The 22,132-nt window shown below is 41.5% G+C and overlaps 1 protein-coding gene across 1 annotated transcript in view; it reads left to right on the forward strand.

Annotated features, from left to right (window-relative positions):
- LOC128686866 (uncharacterized) overlaps positions 1-16,776 on the forward strand; it is a 116,850-nt gene extending 100,074 nt beyond the window's left edge. Inside the window, exons 2-6 of the mRNA XM_053774046.2 lie at positions 2,506-2,535; positions 4,535-4,721; positions 8,601-8,761; positions 13,739-13,943; positions 16,414-16,776. Of these exons, the coding sequence (XP_053630021.1) occupies positions 2,527-2,535; positions 4,535-4,721; positions 8,601-8,761; positions 13,739-13,943; positions 16,414-16,511 (660 nt within the window). The 5' untranslated portion in view covers positions 2,506-2,526 and the 3' untranslated portion in view covers positions 16,512-16,776. The remainder of the gene's footprint in view (positions 1-2,505; positions 2,536-4,534; positions 4,722-8,600; positions 8,762-13,738; positions 13,944-16,413) is intronic.
- The last annotated feature ends 5,356 nt before the right edge of the window (positions 16,777-22,132 follow it).

The following is a 22,132-nucleotide window of genomic DNA, read 5'->3' on the forward strand; positions in this document are numbered from 1 at the left end:
TAGACCACTGACCTCTTAGAACCTCTCATAAGTGCTGGTTATTTGTATGCTATGCACATCTTATAATTAATGCACAGAAATATACATGATATATGAAATTAACCAACATAATTTGTTTATTGTAAACTAGGCAGTTATCCTGCGTTACTGACTCTCCAGATTAATAATCTGTACAAAGTCTTCTTTTAATGTAAAGTTTTGCTTGCAGTGTAATTTTATCTAAATAACTTTACTTTCCTTCAGTTCTCCCTGCAAATAATAACAAAAAGTTACGTTTTCTATGATGCGTAAATAAAGGAAGTCATGGTAAATTTCAGGGGTAACTCGTGCAGTGATTACTATACTTTGCCTCACGCTAGTTGACATTTGATTTCCTTCTTATTTTAAGGAATAAAGTATTTCTTAAGTTAGTGTAATTAAGTATCCTCGAAAGGGTATCTTTAAGTGCTTGAATTATTTTTTTCTTTCTCCAGTCTCTCACTGGATCTGTGCTCCAGTGCCCTGAATTCAGCCTGGATGCGTACCACCCCTTCCCCACAGACGCGGGTTTAACGCTCCCCATGATAATAATTCAACCTCTCATTTACAACGCCTCTTCCGATCTGTTCCAAATCCTCAATGCTGGTTTATTATAATGATGGAACGGTTCGTGTAGCTACTGGCATGTGTGAATGACCTCTGGTCACTGTTACGTAGCCCGTTCCTCAAATTTCATTACCGTGTGGTAACTTAATTCTTTACTAATTAGTTTAAAAAAATTCAACAATGATGTATCCTAATTAGTAAGTTTATTTAGGTACAGCTACACATAAGTACAATTATCATACATAGCTTAACATATGTGCAAATTACTTAGGAAAACCCAAAAAAGTCAGGGACTTAATTCCACTGAGGTCCTTGATGGTAGAGTTAAAACTGTGCCTGAGTGCCTTGGAATCTCACTCTCTCTCTCTCTCTCTCTCTCTCTCTGCGAGATAACTAGAGAACGCTTTTGTAGACTAGCTTTAAGCTTTCAGTGCTTGTGTTTCTTAGTGGTAGGTTTGAATTAGTTTTAGGCTGTGTTGTCATTTATAATGAAGAAATTAGCGTTTAATTTTCACCGGATAATCTCGGAATGTCTCTTATTCACACATGTCGTTATCTAAATTAAATTTGTCTAACTTAAAGAAAATAAAAGAGTACATCAAAAGACGTTAGTGGGGTACATCAAAAGACGTTAGTGGGGTACATCAAAAGACGTTAGTGGGGTACATCAAAAGACGTTAGTGGGGTACATCAAAGGACGTTAGTGGGGTACATCAAAGGACGTTAGTGGGGTACATCAAAAGACGTTAGTGGGGTACATCAAAGGACGTTAGTGGGGTACATCAAAAGACGTTAGTGGGGTACATCAAAAGACGTTAGTGGGGCACATCAAAAGACGTTAGTGGGGTACATCAAAAGACGTTAGTGGGGTACATCAAAAGACGTTAGTGGGGTACATCAAAAGACGTTAGTGGGGTACATCAAAAGACGTTAGTAGGGTACATCAAAAGACTTTAGTAGGGTACACTTCTTGAACTGTAGAGTGGTCATACCTCTGGCAAGACAGTGATGGAGTGAATGATGATGAAAGTGTTTCTTCTTTTTCGGGTCACGCTGCCTTGGTGGGAAACGACCGATGTGTTAATAAAAATAAAATAAAAAAAGAGATGAGAGTGCGTCTATAAACGCCAACAGTTAGTCACCAGTTGAGACCTGTGTGGCTGCGCATCCATACAGGGACCCTCATGCCATATACACATTTAAACGTGTACACATTCATATGTATATATAAATATACATCAGCGCACTCGTACACAAGTTTGCATACATATGCACACATACATACGCACAAACATGTATATTTATGTACAAGAATGGTATACAGTACCGACGAGATGAAAATTAAGACACGTGTTGAACGTCTGGGTATCTTTACTGTAGACGTGTCGCCATCCAGTGGCTTTATCAATACAAAATTTGTATTGATAAAGCCACTGGATGGCGAAATGTCTACAATAAAAATACCCAGATGTTGCACATGTGCCTTAATTTTCTTCATTTATATTTTTTCGAGCGGTAGAATACGATGACCACTCTCCACTATTCCTTTAGCGGCAGCGAGACAGAGCTGGGCTGATGACATACTGAAGAAGGAGGATAACTAGTAACAAGTTTAACAGATGTTTCTCCACCATCAGAACCTTCACTCTGTGTCGTACTCTCAACATTAGTAAACATTACAAGACATACTGGTATAGGGACAGTGTTGCGCTCTGTGTAGAGCTTTATCAAGTCTTGTTACATCTCTTTTTATCATAACATCTCCAATGTCTCCCGAATATATGCCTTGTTCTCGTACACTACTATTTCAGCTCAGAAATGTTTGTGTAATGTCTAGACATTGTTATTACTAGTTAAAACGGAATTTTTGTTATCATTCATTTAGTTATGATTATTAATTTATATTTTTCTTTGTTTCAGACTCTTGGATAACATCGACCAATGATGAAGGTGAGGAAGTTAGTAGGCTAGTGTGTGTGTGTGTGTGTGTGTATGTGTGTGTGTGTGTATGTGTGTGTGTGTGTGTGTGTGTGTGTGTGTGTGTGTGTGTGTGAGTGTGTGTGTGTGTGTGTGTGTGAGTGTATGTATGTATGTATGTATGTATGTGTGTGTGTGTGTGTGTGTGTGTGTGTGTGTGTGTGTCTAGCAAACACTAGTGTGAGTACATTCAGAAATACTATTAGTCAAAGCAACCTAACTACCAGCACTACCACAACCACCATTGCACCACCACCACTATCACAAGTATAACCACTACCACTAGCAGCACTACTATCACCATCACTAGCACAATCACAACCAGCACATCACAACAACCATCATATCACATTTACAGCTACCACCATTACCAGCAGCATCACCTCTTCATCACTCTCACCACCACCATCACCCTCACCATCACCCTCACCACCACCATCACCCTCACCACCACCATCACCCTCACCACCACCATCACCCTCAACAACACCACCACCATCACCCTCAACAACACCACCACCACCACCACAGAAGTGTTGACAGTATACTACAGGCGCCACAACATCGTCAGGATCACAAGACACTTTTTCCCTGTTTCCTGAGGAATCTTACATAACCTAATCTTACAAGAATGCAGGAAGGAAAACGGGAAGCACGTCACACAGAAAACGGGGAGGTCATGTGTGTGTTTGTTCAGCAATAACAAATAACTTGAGATTAGGAAGTGTTACTTAGGTTAGTGGGACAAAGAATTGTTACCCAGGAGGGATTAGAGAGAGAGAGAGAGAGAGAGAGAGAGAGAGAGAGAGAGAGACTGCTAACCTGCATTAAGTCATCAATTTAACGTTGATGTTGTATCAGGTGAATTATTTTTTTCGAACGGACCTCTGTTTCCTGTAACACGTGTATCAGACTAACTGTAACCGAGATATCAACTCACAGAATGGAGTGGGTGTTCGAACCCATGACAAGCCAGTGCGTTATCCATTGTACCATGCCATTCTAATAAGATTTATCCAGCTAGGTGTATTTTTGTGCAAGGAAGGTTAGAATGGGCGCCACCAGCCTGCTAGTTTTAGGACTAGTCGTCCACTGGTTCCAATCCCACATGTTCTGTTGTTCACAATAGTGTTATTACGATTTCGCGAGGTTGTTATGGTACAGTGATCGTAAAGTTTTTACTATCACTCTACCATAACAGGTAGTAGTACGAATGTCTTCAAGTATCATCATTGAATTGTTATCTTAATGTTAAAGTTTCTTGTTATCCAGCCTAGTACTCTACTTGCAGTTGTTATAACATTGTTGTGATCCTTGAACCTGGGAACTTTCCATCACCTGCTGCAGGTGATGGTGGTGATACCACTGTGGTGATGGTGGTGATACCACTGTGGTGATGGTGGTGATACCACTGTGGTGATGGTGGTGATACCACTGTGGTGATGATACCACTATGGTGATGGTGGTGATACCACTGTGGTGATGGTGGTGATACCACTGTGGTGATGGTGGTGATACCACTGTGGTGATGGTGGTGATACCACTGTGGTGATGGTGGTGATACCACTGTGGTGATGATACCACTATGGTGATGGTGATGATACCACTATGGTGATGGTGGTGATACCACTGTGGTGATGGTGGTGATACCACTGTGGTAGTTACTTTGGTATAAAACTTCATCTGGCCCAAATTTATCTATACTTTGCCACAGTCATGTGTGTGGAAGTGAAAACAAATAGAAAATATGTCAGTGTTGGCTGGGGACAGTGCTGATGTTGCACCATTACAACGCCGGGTTACGTTAGGTAACAGGACAAATGTTTCCTGACGCGGCTCATAGCCATACGATGACCCGCCACTGGAGCTTTTGGTCATCTGACCGAGGCCTTTCGCTGGCTTACCCCTTCACCCCTTTAAAAATTATATATTATATAATATATATTAATAATAGAAGGTGTTCCTCCCACAGGTGGTGTTGTTGGTGGTGTTGGCGTTGTTGGGGGTGGTGGTGCAGGAGGGTGCAAGTATGACGGTTTCGCAGCAGGAGGCCAGCGACCTACCTCGGGAACTACAACCCATCGTACGAGGAGGGTCCTTTTTCGATGACATGGCCGTTGAACGCCTCCGCTCAATACACAAGGAGCTGAGAGATCTTGGTAAGCCCCTACGACGGTAGTGTATATGTCGTGTATAGTCAATTTTTATAGTTGGTGGTGTACATAAAATGGCCTAAAATCTGGAACTCCTGCCTGAAAACTCTAGAACTGCCGACCCAACCACCGTTTTCAAAAGCACCGTTTAAAACACCCTATCTCCCTAACACACCCCACTGGTAGCTAACACACCCCACCGGTAGCTAACACACCCCACCGGTAGCTAACACACCCCACTGGTAGCTAACACACCCCACCGGTAGCTAACACACCCCACCGGTAGCTAACACACCCCACTGGTAGCTAACACACCCCACTGGTAGCTAACACACCTTACTGGTAGCTAACACACCCCACTGGTAGCTAACACACCCCACTGGTAGCTAACACACCCCACTGGTAGCTAACACACCCCACCGGTAGCTAACACACCCCACCGGTAGCTAACACACCCCACTGGTAGCTAACACACCCCACTGGTAGCTAACACACCCCACTGGTAGCTAACACACCCCACTGGTAGCTAACACACCCCACTGGTAGCTAACACACCCCACTGGTAGCTAACACACCCCACTGGTAGCTAACACACCCCACTGGTAGCTAACACACCCCACTGGTAGCTAACACACCCCACTGGTAGCTAACACACCCCACCGGTAGCTAACACACCCCACCAGTAGCAAACACACCCCACTGGTAGCTAACACACCCCACTGGTAGCTAACACACCCCACCGGTAGCTAACACACCCCACCGGTAGCTAACACACCCCACTGGTAGCTAACACACCCCACTGGTAGCTAACACACCCCACTGGTAGCTAACACACCCCACTGGTAGCTAACACACCCCACTGGTAGCTAACACACCCCACTGGTAGCTAACACACCCCACCGGTAGCTAACACACCCCACCGGTAGCTAACACACCCCACTGGTAGCTAACACACCCCACTGGTAGCTAACACACCCCACTGGTAGCTAACACACCCCACTGGTAGCTAACACACCCCACCGGTAGCTAACACACCCCACTGGTAGCTAACACACCCCACTGGTAGCTAACACACCCCACTGGTAGCTAACACACCCCACTGGTAGCTAACACACCCCACTGGTAGCTAACACACCCCACTGGTAGCTAACACACCCCACTGGTAGCTAACACACCCCACTGGTAGCTAACACACCCCACTGGTAGCTAACACACCCCACTGGTAGCTAACACACCCCACTGGTAGCTAACACACCCCACTGGTAGCTAACACACCCCACTGGTAGCTAACACACCCCACTGGTAGCTAACACACCCCACTGGTAGCTAACACACCCCACTGGTAGCTAACACACCCCACTGGTAGCTAACACACCCCACTGGTAGCTAACACACCCCACTGGTAGCTTACACACCCCACTGGTAGCTAACACACCCCACTGGTAGCTTACACACCCCACTGGTAGCTAACACACCCCACTGGTAGCTAACACACCCCACTGGTAGCTAACACACCCCACTGGTAGCTAACACACCCCACTGGTAGCTAACACACCCCACTGGTAGCTAACACACCCCACTGGTAGCTAACACACCCCACTGGTAGCTAACACACCCCACTGGTAGCTAACACACCCCACTGGTAGCTAACACACCCCACTGGTAGCTAACACACCCCACTGGTAGCTAACACACCCCACTGGTAGCTAACACACCCCACTAACACACCCCACCGGTAGCTAACACACACCACCAGTAGCTAACACACCCCACCGGTAGCTAACACACCCCACTGGTAGCTAACACACCCCACTGGTAGCTAACACACCCCACTGGTAGCTAACACACCCCACTGGTAGCTAACACACCCCACTGGTAGCTAACACACCCCACTGGTAGCTAACACACCCCACTGGTAGCTAACACACCCCACTGGTAGCTAACACACCCCACTGGTAGCTAACACACCCCACTGGTAGCTAACACACCCCACTGGTAGCTAACACACCCCACTGGTAGCTAACACACCCCACTGGTAGCTAACACACCCCACTGGTAGCTAACACACCCCACTGGTAGCTAACACACCCCACTGGTAGCTAACACACCCCACTGGTAGCTAACACACCCCACTGGTAGCTAACACACTCCACTGGTAGCTAACACACCCCACTGGTAGCTAACACACCCCACTGGTAGCTAACACACCCCACTGGTAGCTAACACACTCCACTGGTAGCTAACACACCCCACTGGTAGCTAACACACCCCACTGGTAGCTAACACACCCCACTGGTAGCTAACACACCCCACTGGTAGCTAACACACCCCAAAACAAAATACACTCCACTATAGGAGCATTGATAAACTATCATTCCAAGACCAGATCATTCCCACAAATAGATAAACTAATTGTTAATTTTTAAATATTTTGAACTACCTCACTTTTGTAAATCTAGTTACTCACTACAGCTACCTAACTTTAATACCAGTATGATCCATAACCTGTGTAAGAAATAGTATCAGTCTGCTCGAAATGCCTAGGCATATCTAGGCATACTAGTGGCCTTTTTTGTAATAATTTATGATACTAGATACGTATTTGTGCGTGACAGTGGCCGTGACCCAAATAATAATAATAATAATAATAATAATAATAATGATGGGCTTTCTGCATTCACAACTAAAAATGTCACCCATCTATGTACAAACATTGTATCATCCTGAAATAAATTATTATTATTATTATTATTATTATTATTATTATTTTTATTATTATTATTATAACATTCGTTAAGTCTTCCCAGACATTCACTAACACCATCGTTAAACGTCTTCGGAATCCGCGTTAACCTTGTTTAAATTATATTTTTTTAGTGTATGAATGGTCTTCACTCAGTTTTGACTTGATAAAGCTCTACACAGAGCGAAACATGTCTTGATAAAGCTCTACACAGAGCGAAACATGTCTTGATAAAGCTCTACACAGAGCGAAACATGTCTTGATAAAGCTCTACACAGAGCGAAACATGCCAGTAAAATCTTGTTGCGTAGCTGTCTTCTTTATTAACTCTAACACGATATAACATCCGCCTTCTGCGTGTATTAATGCATCGGGCGAAACGTTTCCCCAATGAAAACTTGGCTCTGTCCCTGTCTTCAACTGTCAGCAACAGCGGTACATCGCTACGGAAGCCTGTGTTGCTTGGAGCTCTGAATCAGCTTCTGCTTTCAGCGCTGTGTATGTGTTTAGACTTATGTATATGTGTTCAGACTTGTGTGCATGTGTTTAGACTTGCTGTGTATGTGTTCAGACTTGTGTGTATGTGTTCAGACTTGTGTGTATGTGTTCAGACTTGTGTGTATGTGTTCAGACTTGTGTGTATGTGTTCAGACTTGTGTGTATGTGTTCAGACTTGTGTGTATGTGTTCTGACTTGTTGTGTATGTGTTCAGACTTGTGTGTATGTGTTTAGACTTGTGTGTATGTGTTTAGACTTGTGTGCATGTGTTTAGACTTGTTGTGTATGTGTTCAGACGTGTGTATGTGTTCAGACTTGTGTGTGTGTGTTCAGACTTGTGTGTATGTGTTCAGACTTGTGTGTATGTGTTTAGACTTGTGTGTATGTGTTCAGCCTTGTGTGTATGTGTTCAGACTTGTGTGTATGTGTTCAGACTTGTGTGTATTTGTTCAGACTTGTTGTGTATGTGTTCAGACTTGTTGTGTATGTGTTCAGACTTGTTGTGTATGTGTTCAGAGACCTTAATAACTTCAGATAAGAGATCAAGGTCCGAGGACCGAAACGTTTTTATTAAAGATGCTTACCTGTGTTTCTAGGTCCAGATGAATTGCTTTCTTTTTAACGTGTTGGCCGCCATTTTCCAGGTCAACTGGAGACACATGATCACGATGACCACCCGGAAGAAGTGTTCATCATGGCCAAGCTGAGGGACCCAGACTCATCCATGGTCGACCTGGATGTTAAAAGGCAACAGGAGGAGGAGGAAGAGGAGAAAGAAGCAGCTACTGCCCAAGCCGGGGTACAGGTGAGGGAGGAGCAATGAGGGAGCAGCAGCAGCAGGAGAAATAAGGGAGGAGGAAGAGGATCGAGGGTTGAGGAACAGTGAAAGACGAGGAGTGAGAGATACGAAGGCAGACTGACACAAGGAGTAAGGGACAAGGGGGAGGTAGAGGTATTTTATTCGGGAACATAGACAAGACAGTAAACAAACAAGGGCAGAGAGGCTGCTAATATGCACAACAAACCCTGATAGGGACCTTGGTTGTGAGACGTTGTTTAACAGTAAACACGAGGCCTAGGAGCTGCCCTGAAGGGACTCCTGAAGGGACCCCTGAAGGGACCTCTGAAGGGACCATGAAGGGACAAAGTTCACTGAATGTAACAAGAGCGAGTACATGCTAGAGACATGTGCAGAACAAGTTAGCATTTTAACTAAGTTTTGATAAAGTTCAGCAGTAAACAACGTGTCGTCACAAGTGTTGAGCTGTAAACTCTCTCCTTACCACACTCGTCCGTAACATTTGCCAGTCAGGCTAACACATAACACAAACCACCTAAATGGTTCTTTCCATTGACTGGAATCCTAGCCCGTCTCAATGGGCGAGTGTAGGGACCAGGGCCTCAAAGAGAAATTTTGCAAGGCAGAACAAGACTGCTTTGGGGGCAGGTTGAGGCTTCTCTCAAAATTGGGAATTTGAAGTCCAGTAAAACTATTGGTAAACTTTCATATAGGCTTTATTTCCTGCGCAGCAAAATGACCAGGTAACATATACTTTATAGATTTTGAAAAAATGTATTGACCTATAACTATACAAGTGCGTCAATTTTTAAACATTTAATAAGTTCTTTCAAAGTAAAATAAATTCTTGAAAGTTTAATAATTACTTAGAAATGAGCTTTTTTTCTGCAAAATTTTTAATAAGACTATCAAAATTAATTTCTGTGGCAGTGCTCGATTCAATACTCAGTCTTGCTAAATCAACAAGTCAGGTAGACATAGCAGATCTTAAAATGTTTTTGATATGTTTGACTTTGCTAAAAGATCTTTCTTCTGACGCTACTGTAGCTGGAATTCTCAACAATATTCTCAACCTAACAGAGATTCACAGCTGAACCTCCCCTCTCATAGCTACTGGTAGGGACCTTGTTATGTCAAACAATATACAATTATATTAATCAGGCCGTTCATTGTGAACCATCCAAGGGCCATACTGAAGATTGTTACCATGGTAACAATGAGTAACCTAACATTCAGTAAAGGATTCAGGGAAAAGCACTTTGTTGAACTGGAGTTCTATAGAGGAAAAGTTGTTCTTCAGTAAAAAAAGCACTAAACTCGGATGTGCCATAGATGTGGGAGGAGGTGCTGGTACTCTGAAGGATGGGTGAGTATACTGTAGTGCTGGTACTCTGAAGGATGGGTGAGTATACTGTAGTGCTGGTACTCTGAAGGATGGGTGGGTATACTGTAGTGCTGGTACTCTGAAGGATGGGTGAGTATACTGTAATGCTGGTACTCTGAAGGATGGGTTGGTATACTGTAATGCTGGTACTCTGAAGGATGGGTGAGTATACTGTAATGCTGGTACTCTGAAGGATGGGTGGGTATACTGTAATGCTGGTACTCTGAAGGATGGGTGGGTATACTGTAATGCTGGTACTCTGAAGGATGGGTGAGTATACTGTAGTGCTGGTACTCTGAAGGATGGGTGGGTATACTGTAATGCTGGTACTCTGAAGGATGGGTGAGTATACTGTAATGCTGGTACTCTGAAGGATGGGTGGGTATACTGTAATGCTGGTACTCTGAAGGATGGGTGAGTATACTGTAATGCTGGTACTCTGAAGGATGGGTTGGTATACTGTAATGCTGGTACTCTGAAGGATGGGTGAGTATACTGTAATGCTGGTACTCTGAAGGATGGGTGAGTATACTGTAATGCTGGTACTCTGAAGGATGGGTGAGTATACTGTAATGCTGGTACTCTGAAGGATGGGTGGGTATACTGTAATGCTGGTACTCTGAAGGATGGATGAGTATACTGTAATGCTGGTACCCTGAAGGATGGGTGAGTATGCTGTAATGCTGATACTCTGAAGGATGGGTGAGTATACTGTAATGCTGGTACTCTGAAGGATGGGTGAGTATACTGTAATGCTGGTACTCTGAAGGATGGGTGAGTATACTGTAGTGCTGGTACTCTGAAGGATGGGTAGATATACTGTAATTCTGGTACTCTGAGGGATGGGTGGAGATACTGTAGAGGGCTGGTACTCTGAAGGATGCGTGGGGATACTGTAGAGTGCTGGTACTCTGAAGGATAGGTGGGGATACTGTAGAGTGCTGGTACTCTGAAGGTTGGGTAGGGATACTGTATAGTGCTGGCACTCTGAAAGATGGGTGGAGATACTGTAGAGTGCTGGTACTCTTAAGGATGGGTGGAGATACTGTAGAGTGCTAACACTCAGAAGGATGGGTGGGTAAACATCATATTCTTTATGTTGGTCCACAACCTTGAATGCTATGGACCAAAAGTGTCGGTACATTTGTTAGCAAAGAACACCCTCGTGTGAATCAGTATTTTGTCTAGTAATTAAATTATGGTCATCTGGCTGGATTCTACAGTAATTTTTACCGTTATTATCGATCCTAATAATTTGCTCACTATTGACATCAGGATGATTGGGCAATAATTCGATGATAGAGATCTGTCTTCTGTTTTGTAGTAATACTGTACCACATGCGAGGTACGATACCCTTTTGCAGTGATACTGTACCACATACCTGGTACGCTACTATTGCGTTCTTTAAGAATTCTTGAACACAGTTCGTCAGGGACCTGGCTACGCTCTGTTCTGTTCTAGATTCGCCGTTATAATCGCCCGGCCCTAACCTTTTCCAAGAGGTGGCCCGGTCTTGGCTCCCTTTCGCGGCAGTGTCTCAGACCAATGTCTGCCATTTGAAGAGGTACAAGTACCTCCTCATCTTCTGGGACCAGCTGTCCCCAGGCCTAGGCTCATTTTCCACCCCCACGGGGCTCGGAGGGAGAAGCTAGGCACCTTGTGCTGGCACAAACCCCGCCCACACTGGGCTCGAAGGGTGTGGCAGCTGCATAGCAGCAGACGATATCAGGAGGTGCAAAGGCAGCAAGCACTACGGGATCCTTTTCGAGCCACACCCCACCTTTGGGCGGAAGCCCGAGCGCTGGGAAAGCTTAAGAATGCCTCTTGCTGTGGGTGTTGCTGCTGCTACTTTACTTGTCCGTTGCACTCTTATCCCTGGCTACGTGTTTCACTCTAATCAGTCTTTTACAACCACGTCTTTAGAGTGATATGACACAATTTGCTTTCCTCAGGTCCAGTATCATAATTAATTACACAGATTTCGTTTGTCTTCTTGTGTGAAGACTGACAGAAAATAATCTTCCTCTTCTAACAGTAATGTGTTCAGAGTTAGTTTAAAGAGGACCCGACTCTTCTCTAATTTTTTTAAATGCTTGAAATAGTTTATTTCAGATTTATAAGAATAATCTTTATTTCTACAAGTACGTGATACAACTTATACAGACCATAGCTGACATCACTGACATACTGTATAGAAAGTCGCCTCTTATGCAGAGCATTTCGGGCAACATAGGTTAATTTTGTCCCCAGGATGCGACCCACACCAGTCGACTAACACCCAGGTACCTACTTACTGCTAAGTGAACAGGGACAGCAGGTGTGTTAAGGAAACATGCCCAGAAATTATAAAAAAAAAAATCAAAACAAAAAAACAACCAGCCGCGATACGTCTGGCAACGAAGTTGTTAGGTTAAGGCAAGAACGTTAAAATTTGCTCGACACTTAAATTGTGGGTAATGTCGCAGTTGAGTTTCATCCTGTGTCCGGCAGTGGTAAGACACGTTGGCCTACCACTCATGAGTTGGAAAAAATTAATGGGTTACAGAATGAAATTGAAAAAAAAAAAAGAATGGGTTGGAGATTAAGTGGAAAAAAAGAATGGGTTGGAAAAAATGAATGGGTTGTAGAATGTCGTGTGACATCAATTCCCGGTCGGCTATGTTGGTTACATTTGATAATAAACATGTCCAGAAGTGTCTGGTTTTTATAAATAATTTGTGATAATTTACAATTGGTTGATTTGTTTTAAACATAAAAGCAATAAGGTCTATCTTAGATTTATTAGTTGTTATCTTAACAGGTCCGGTGGTAAATACCGTGTCAAGTATTAGGCTGCATACAATAATAAACACCTAGGTGATGCTTGTGACAAGTTATCCTTGTAGATAAAATGGTTATAATCATAGCCGTAAGTTTTAGAGGGGTGGAGTGGTAAGCCAGCAGAAGGCCTCGGTCAGATGACCAAAAGCTCCCGCGCGTCAGGAAACACTTAGTCTTGTTTCCTAACGGATCTTACCTAGCCTAATCTAATCCACGATTGTATTGGCTTTTCACATAACCAGAGTGATGAGTCTAGAGTTGTACAAATAAAACTGTTATTATACCGGCTATATCTTACAACACTTCAACCATAATATCTAGTTGTGCAAATGAGCAGGAAGTATATTAATCAATATTATTTTTAATTTACCGTGAAGATTTTGGAGCATTATTGTTTAAATATGACATAAGGGGCTTTAAAATGAGCTGAGGTAGGATAACAAATCTTAGCCTGTAAAATTGATTGGTGTAAAAAAATAGATATTAAAACACTTGCAACTAGAGGAAGTTGCCTGGACATATATACATGTTATAACTTTTTATAATGTAAATCTAAAAGAAGGTTAATATTTGAAAGTAGAAGCGTCTAAATAATCAGCTAATTTATTTTCTAAACACATTACATTTATTATTTGTTTATTCACACATCACATTGTTTACAAATCATATGTAACCAATATGGCCGCTCATCCGGGAAACAAATAGTGACGTCAGTGAAAACTGTTTAGGTTGTGTAAGGTGTGTAGGTCAATCCACACATGTGATGCCACACCTACAGAGCACACGGGAGGCCATGAGGAGCTTCCTTCGTCAGCAGACACTGCAGCGTCAGCGTCAGGTGTTGGAGGGTGAGGAGCTGGAGGAGGGTCAGCCCAGGGGCACCGTCAACACCTCCAAGGAGTTCATGGATATATACGAGAAGGAACTGGAAAGTTTCTTCAAGAACTTCATGAGTGCCATGCTACAAGCGGAGATTGGCGGAGGTGGGTGGGTGGGTGGTGGTAACAGGTGGTGGTGAAGGTGGATCGTGGTAACAGGTGGTGGTGAATTCAGGTGGATCGTGGTAACAGGTGGTGGTGGAAGTGGATCGTGGTAACAGGTGGTGGTGGAAGTGGATCGTGGTAACAGATGGTGGTGGAAGTGGATCGTGGTAACAGGTGGTGGTGAAGGTGGATCGTGGTGACAAGTAGTGGTAGTAGTGAGTCGTGGTGACTGGTAGTGGTGGTGCTGCTGGTGATGGGCGGAGTCAGGTAGTGGTGGACGGTAGTGGGTGATGGTGGTTGGTTGTGGTGGTTACTAACTCATTTTTCAGTAATAAATAACACCTAGTGTAAAAAAAAAGTCATCTTAGTTTAGTATTTAACTTGACTACTAAGTTTTAATTTACACCAGTTAACTAACTCATGGCTACCACAAGTACTTTCACAAACTGTTATTTTCACGTGGGGGCCCTAAACCCGTATGAGTCTGCGGAATGGCAGGTTATTAGGTTTGATCCGAGGTAGGGGGAATATAATTTCAATAATACGTCTGTAACTTGAGAATATTGTTTCTCTGAACAAGCGACTCCCGTGCAAGTCTGCCCAGGTATTTGCAATTTTGAAAAAAAACTTCAACACTAACTATGTCCTCGTTAATTAATGTCTCAGGAAGATTGAAAAGATGACCTTCGTTCAAGTCTTCAAGAAAACATTACATATATGCGGGAGAGTGTGGCCATTAATTTAATATACCATAATTTTACGAAACCTATATGACCAGAATACACACGATGCGTATATTACCAGAATATACACGACGAGTATATTACGAGAATATACACGAAGCTTGTATCACCAGAATATAGAGACCACAAATATAATCAGTCAATAAAGAAAACATTTGTAAAAATTAAAATTTTATTCATAGTACGGACAAGAGTAAGGTATAAAAACTGTAATAATTCTAAGTTTGATTTTCTTGATTTATCCTAGCTTGACTGTATATTATACCCCCCTCAAGGAAGGTTCCTTGATGTTGGTGAGGGGCTCTTGATTTAGGGAATTGGATCTGTGCTCCAGTTCCCCGAATTAAGCCTGAATGCCTTCCACATCCCCCCCCCAGGCGCTGTATAATCCTCCGGGTTTAGCGCTTTCCCCTTGATTATAATAATAATAATAATGTATATTTTACCAGCCGTGTGTATCTTACAACACTTACACGCGAAAACCTCGTGGAATAATCCTGTGTAGCTTATTAATGGTCTAAGTTGCTATCTTCTCATAATTAAACTTGAGGTATATTTAAGAGATTAATCACCTATGGTGGTAAGGATTAATCTTTATGTATACCTTACGCTTAAACCTCCTATGTATACCCTTTAAACGACGCGACTCATTGTATGTATCCAGCGTCTTGTAAATTAACCTATTAATATTAGTTATAGCTAGCTTCTAAAATGTATATATTGCTTATTCATAATAATATACTAATATACCAAACATAGTAAGAAATAACAATCAAAACGTTTTTTTTTTTTGTGTGTGTGTGTGAAGTTTTTAACAAAAATATTAACATTGTATTATCTGACAATCTAATAAGCTTTCTAATTATCTTCAAAGCTTAACATTACTGTTTCATTCATAACTACAAGCTTAGTATTATTGTAAAATGTTTCAGTATCTTTTATAATTATCTTACATAGTTATTAAATTATCTGGTTTAGGTTAATTAAAAGTAAATAATACTGATGTGTCTGGATCAGCTAAACATGATGATCATCATCTCTATGTATTTAACGTTAGTTTATATATAATAGTCGCCAGGAGAGTGTCCGGGTGTGGGGACTTAAGCTTTCAAGACTCGACTTCACTACTTGTAACATTAATATTACTTTTTGACCCTTCCTTCACCTAAATATACTCAAAATCCTCCTAACTGACACACACACACAATTTTTATATATTATATTATATTATATATATATATATATATATATATATATATATATATATATATATATATATATATATATATATATAACCACTTTGCTTTGTAGAATGAAGATTATTGAGTGTTGTATTTAGATGGTAGGCGAGAGACGTGTAGTTTAATTCAACCTTTGTTTTTCAAGGAAAACATATGAGCAAAATTGTCGTAATTCTTAGATAAGTGAATCATGTTATTTTATATTACAATAACTGTATCAAGCTCATTTCACATAATAAGACAAGTTTTGGTGCAAAATGAAAATTGACTTCATTAAAAAACTGCATTAACTAACGTGTTTGCCTTCAGGTCGCTTAGTAATCTTTAATGAACTCTGTGTTTTTCTTTATATCTCACTCTTCTTGAGTTACCCCACTCCCTCTCTTGATGACAACATACTTCTTCCCATTACCCAGGGCTCTGTATAACCCCTTCGGGTTTCATGCTTACCCATAATTATGATTAATACGTAATCTGTGTTAACAGTGAGCATTGAGAACCGCAGCGAGGAGGACAGAAAGTACCCAGAGACCTTCCCCAGCAACCCGGCTGGGGATCGAACCAACACTGTTGTGTCTCCATAGACTGGCTTGAGTATTCCTTCCCTGGACGCTGTCCTGGGAAGTACCACCTACCACCGTAGATTAGCTCACCTAGATGTTATATTTAGTCATGTCACCATATATCACACTATTCTAGATTGATTCCATTATATTTTAGTCATTATACAGTAATCCTGTTAGCGTCTTCTTTCTGTACCATGTTATTACCATCGTCCAAACTGTTGCAGTATCCATTAGCCTTTTTAAAGTAAGTTTTTGAGCGTTTTATGTATATATATATATATATATATATATATATATATATATATATATATATATATATATATATATATGAAAAACAATCACTGTGAAAGAATAGAGAAATTCCAAGCGCTTTCGTGGCTACTCACATTATCAAGGAACAATTATTGTTCCTTGATAATGTGAGTAGTCACGAAAGCGCTTGGAATTTCTCTATTCTTTCACAGTGGTTGTTTGGCGCATTATACATACATATATATATATATATATATATATATATATATATATATATATATTATATATTATATATATTATATATATATATATATTATATATATATATATTATATATTATATATATTATATATATGCATTGTTCAAATCTCTAGTAAGGCTGATGCATGCAGGGGATGAGATGAAAAGCTGTAAGCCTTCTCCCTGAAAGCTGGCTGCCTTGGATCAAACGTGTAGCGCATGCTACACGCCAAGGTATTGTCCAGTGTGGGTAGATTGGTAAAGCACTGCGTACCTTGTCCTAAGGTTCGTAGGTTCGAGTCTCCTTCAGCCAGAGATCAGTGTTTGTGTATATTTCGCATGCTCTCGCGAATTCTTTGCATATATATATATATATATATATATATATATATATATATATATATATATATATATATATATATATATGTGGCATTGTGACCATTAAAATTTTATGTGCTGCATTTTGGAAGTTGGTTTTTAACGTGTCTTTTGTATTTTCTTCATAATTAATCATTAACATGTAGCATTTGCACTATTTATTAAGTTCATATACATTTATTTTGTAGAATCAATCTCAGATGTATCGCGCAATTCTTCATGTTTTCTAAGCACTTGACTTTATTATTAGTCTGTGTTAATTCTTGTTTAGTTGTCTGTCATCCTGAGATACATACATATACACATATATAGTTTAGTCTTCAAGCACTGCCATAAATATTTTTAATTAATAAATTATCATAAAAAGAAATTTTTAGTATTTATATCCTCAGCCGTGCCCTTCCGATAGCTATGTAAGAAAGTGAGGACGAAGCGAATTTTGGCGAAGTGAATAACTTCTCAGCAGTTGACAAGACTGGTTGTCGAGTTGAAGGCTGCTGAACAGCGGCAACATTTCATTGCTATCCCTGTTCACTCATCAGTAAAATAGGGTCCTGAGAGTTAGTAGACTGGTGTGGGTCGCATCCTGGGACAAAATTGACCTAATTGCCTGAAATGCTCTGCATAACAAGGGGGCTTTCTTTATAGTAGTATGTCATTGAAGTCACGTAGACCTGTATACCTTGTACATGTACTTGTAGAAAATAAAGATATTATTATTATTATTATTATTGTTATTATTATTATTATATTTACATCCATCGGTCAGTCACTCTCGGGCAAGAGCCTTGTAGGGATGGGGGGGGGGAGTGGGGATAGTGAAGGAAAAAGTGGGGGGGGGAAAGGAAGGACTAGAGAAGGGAAAGAACTTGTGCTAGACCCAGCCGCAGGACATCGATTTGGCACACTCCAGGGCTTGGATCCAGCAGGTGAATGTTTCAAAGTTGATAACATAACCTCAGGTGTTCGACTCAGCAACCCGTCTTATGACTTCATGTTTCAACTCTGCTTCATCACACCACAAATTGTGCTTTTTTTCTGCATCCATTTTTTTATTTTTATAATTCAAGTAGTCTGTCAGTAGTCAGGCCAAAAATAGATATTTCGTGTGCAGTTTTTTTATACGAGGTTAAATTTATTTAGTAATGTTGATGTGATAGTCAACCACAAAGAATAAACACCGTAGCTGGAATAATTCATCAAAAACCACACTTGGGAGAGGAACTTTACGGCGGCATTTCGGTCCCTCCTGGAGTAGTAATGGTGGTGGTGATGGTGGTGGATGTAGAATTAGCGGAACTGACACCTGTGGTTAATTTTCCCTGAGGGGTAATTTTCCCTGAGCTTGACAAAGCTCCTGGAGAGCGAAACGTTGCCACAATAAAATGTCACGTTAGTTGCACTTGTGTCCTTTTACTTTACATATTGTCGGTATTTCTACAAACATGTATACAACAGTCAAGTATGCTTGTGAATCACCTCTTCACTTCACACTCACCCAAGTTCTTGAGTTCATCAAGCCTCTACGTTTCACCTTCAATAACAAGACTAAACTATACCACCTATCTAGGAGCAGCTTCAAAAAATTTGAAAATGACTCGACTGCAAACCTGCCTCCTCAGCTACTCCTATAACTCCCACCTGTGTGCTGCTCTCGGATATGACCTAGCTACTCAAGATTCAAGACTCCAACTACCACAAGTTCGATGCAACAGATGCCTGCTATTCCTGTTCTCAAGTCTGTCCCACGATCGCCTTCGCTGCTGGGTTAAGCCCTGGCTCTATTTCTACGACTAAGAACACTCCTCTCCAGCGCTATGCTTCGTCTGTCCCGTCTTCCTCGTTCATCCCATTGGAATCTTACCTGCACTTGTTCGTTCGTTCGTTGCTAGAAGTGATAGTAGTAGTACTTGAGAGCAAAGGAACAGAAGAGCACTGCAGGAGATCTATTGGCCCACGCCAGGCAGGATAAGTGTTAGAGATGTAAGAATGAGTTACATTTCAAGGCGATGGAAAATGATACGTCTTAACACTAACAATTATCTCCCAGGAGGGGTGGGAGGCAGGGAAGGACTGCAGCAGGTCAACTAGCCCAAGCTAGGAACCGAAAGAAAGCAAGGAAGAGAAAAATCAGAATACAGGGAATGTAAAGAAAATACAGAAGAAAATGAGAGGGGCCAAAGGTCGGGTCAAGGCACGAGTGTTCAGAAGAGCATTTGATAAGCAAGAACCACGACCAAGATTCATGTTGGTAAAGTTGTGTTAGAGATGATTTGACAAGTAGATAGTTATCCAGGCACTGGATAGTATTCAGTCAGGTGACTCGCCAGGTCACTGAAATAAACTGTTTTAATAATACCAACATGTGAGTTTAGCTCTTAGTTATGATTATAATAATAATAATAATAGTAATAATAATAGGGAAGCTGTGATTTCGTGTATAGGGCAAGGAGAAATAACATCTTGTAGGAGTGAGGAAGAGCCAGTTGTGAGTGTGGGGGAAGTTCGTGAGGCAGTAGGTAAAATGAAAGGGGGTAAGGCAGCCGGGATTGATGGGATAAAGATAGAAATGTTAAAAGCAGGTGGGGATATAGTTTTGGAGTGGTTGGTGCAATTATTTAATAAATGTATGGAAGAGGGTAAGGTACCTAGGGATTGGCAGAGAGCATGCATAGTTCCTTTGTATAAAGGCAAAGGGGACAAAAGAGTGTAAAAATTATAGGGGGATAAGTCTGTTGAGTATACCTGGTAAAGTGTATGGTAGAGTTATTATTGAAAGAATTAAGAGTAAGACGGAGAATAGGATAGCAGATGAACAAGGAGGCTTTAGGAAAGGTAGGGGGGGTGTGGACCAGGTGTTTACAGTGAAACATATAAGTGAACAGTATTTAGATAAGGCTAAAGAGGTTTTTGTGGCATTTATGGATTTGGAAAAGGCGTATGACAGGGTGGATAGGGGGGCAATGTGGCAGATGTTGCAGGTGTATGGTGTAGGAGGTAGGTTACTGAAAGCAGTGAAGAATTTTTACGAGGACAGTGAGGCTCAAATTAGAGTATGTAGGAAAGAGGGAAATTATTTCCCAGTAAAAGTAGGCCTTAGACAAGGATGTGTGATGTCACCGTGGTTGTTTAATATATTTATAGATGGGGTTGTAAGAGAAGTAAATGCGAGGGTCTTGGCAAGAGGCGTGGAGTTAAAAGATAAAGAATCACACATAAAGTGGGAGTTGTCACAGTTGCTCTTTGCTGATGACACTGTGCTCTTGGGAGATTCTGAAGAGAAGTTGCAGAGATTGGTGAATGAATTTGGTAGGGTGTGCAAAAGAAGAAAATTAAAAGTGAATATAGGAAAGAGTAAGGTTATGAGGATAACAGAAAGATTAGGTGATGAAAGATTGGATATCAGATTGGAGGGAGAGAGTATGGAAGAGGTGAAAGTATTCAGATATTTGGGAGTGGACGTGTCAGCGGATGGTCTATGAAAGATGAGGTGAATCATAGAATTGATGAGGGAAAAAGGGTGAGTGGTGCACTTACGAGTCTGTGGAGACAAAGAACTTTGTCCTTGGAGGCAAAGAGGGGAATGTATGAGAGTATAGTTTTACCAACGCTCTTATGTGGGTGTGAAACATGGGTGATGAATGTTGCAGCGAGGAGAAGGCTGGAGGCAGTGGAGATGTCATGTCTGAGGGCAATGTGTGGTGTGAATATAATGCAGAGAATTCGTAGTTTGGAAGTTAGGAGGAGGTGCGGGATTACCAAAACTGTTGTCCAGAGGGCTGAGGAAGGGTTGTTGAGGTGGTTCGGACATGTAGAGAGAATGGAGCGAAACAGAGTGACTTCAAGAGTGTATCAGTCTGTAGTGGAAGGAAGGCGGGGTAGGGGTCGGCCTAGGAAAGGTTGGAGGGAGGGGGTAAAGGAGGTTTTGTGTTCGAGGGGCTTGGACTTCCAGCAGGCATGCGTGAGCGTGTTTGATAGGAGTGAATGGAGACAAATGGTTTTTAATACTTGACGTGCTGTTGGAGTGTGAGCAAAGTAACATTTATGAAAGGGTTCAGGGAAACCGGCAGGCCGGACTTGAGTCCTGGAGATGGGAAGTACAGTGCCTGCACTCTGAAGGAGGGGTGTTAATGTTGCAGTTTAAAAACTGTAGTGTAAAGCACTCTTCTGGCAAGACAGTGATGGAGTGAATGATGGTGAAAGTTTTTCTTTTTCGGGCCACCCTGCCTTGGTGGGAATCGGCCAGTGTGATAATAAAAATAATAATAATAATAATAATACCAACACCAGAGCAGTGTCTCCTGAGTGTAATACATGTTAATTAACCTTGTTTGCCATAATTTTTAACGTAGGTAAACAAAATGAACGTGTAGGTGTCAGTACCAATTGTTAGTGATTAATTAATAGTTTAGGTTAGATTGGGTTTGGTTGCGTTGGTACCTGTTTGTCCCCTCTGTGGACGTGCCTTGATAGGAGCGAAGGAAAGTTAAAGCAAGCCATTGGACCTATACTTCCCTTCCTTGAATCGAACCTGAATTCATCCCAATCCTCGGGCGCTGTTTGACCCCAACTGGTTTAAGGGAAAAAAAATGACAAAATTAATCCCTTGTATTAGGAATCTTTCCTACGAGACAAAATGAGACCACTGAACTTATTTTTAAAAAGTGCAGATTAATAAAGAATATCAGTGAAAACTATAAATTAAATATAAAAGGATATTAATAAATTGTTAAAATATCGATGTCTTTTAATAGATTCGATGTGCTTAAA

Source organism: Cherax quadricarinatus, chromosome 7, assembly GCF_038502225.1.
Source record: "Cherax quadricarinatus isolate ZL_2023a chromosome 7, ASM3850222v1, whole genome shotgun sequence".
Taxonomy (NCBI): domain Eukaryota; kingdom Metazoa; phylum Arthropoda; class Malacostraca; order Decapoda; family Parastacidae; genus Cherax; species Cherax quadricarinatus.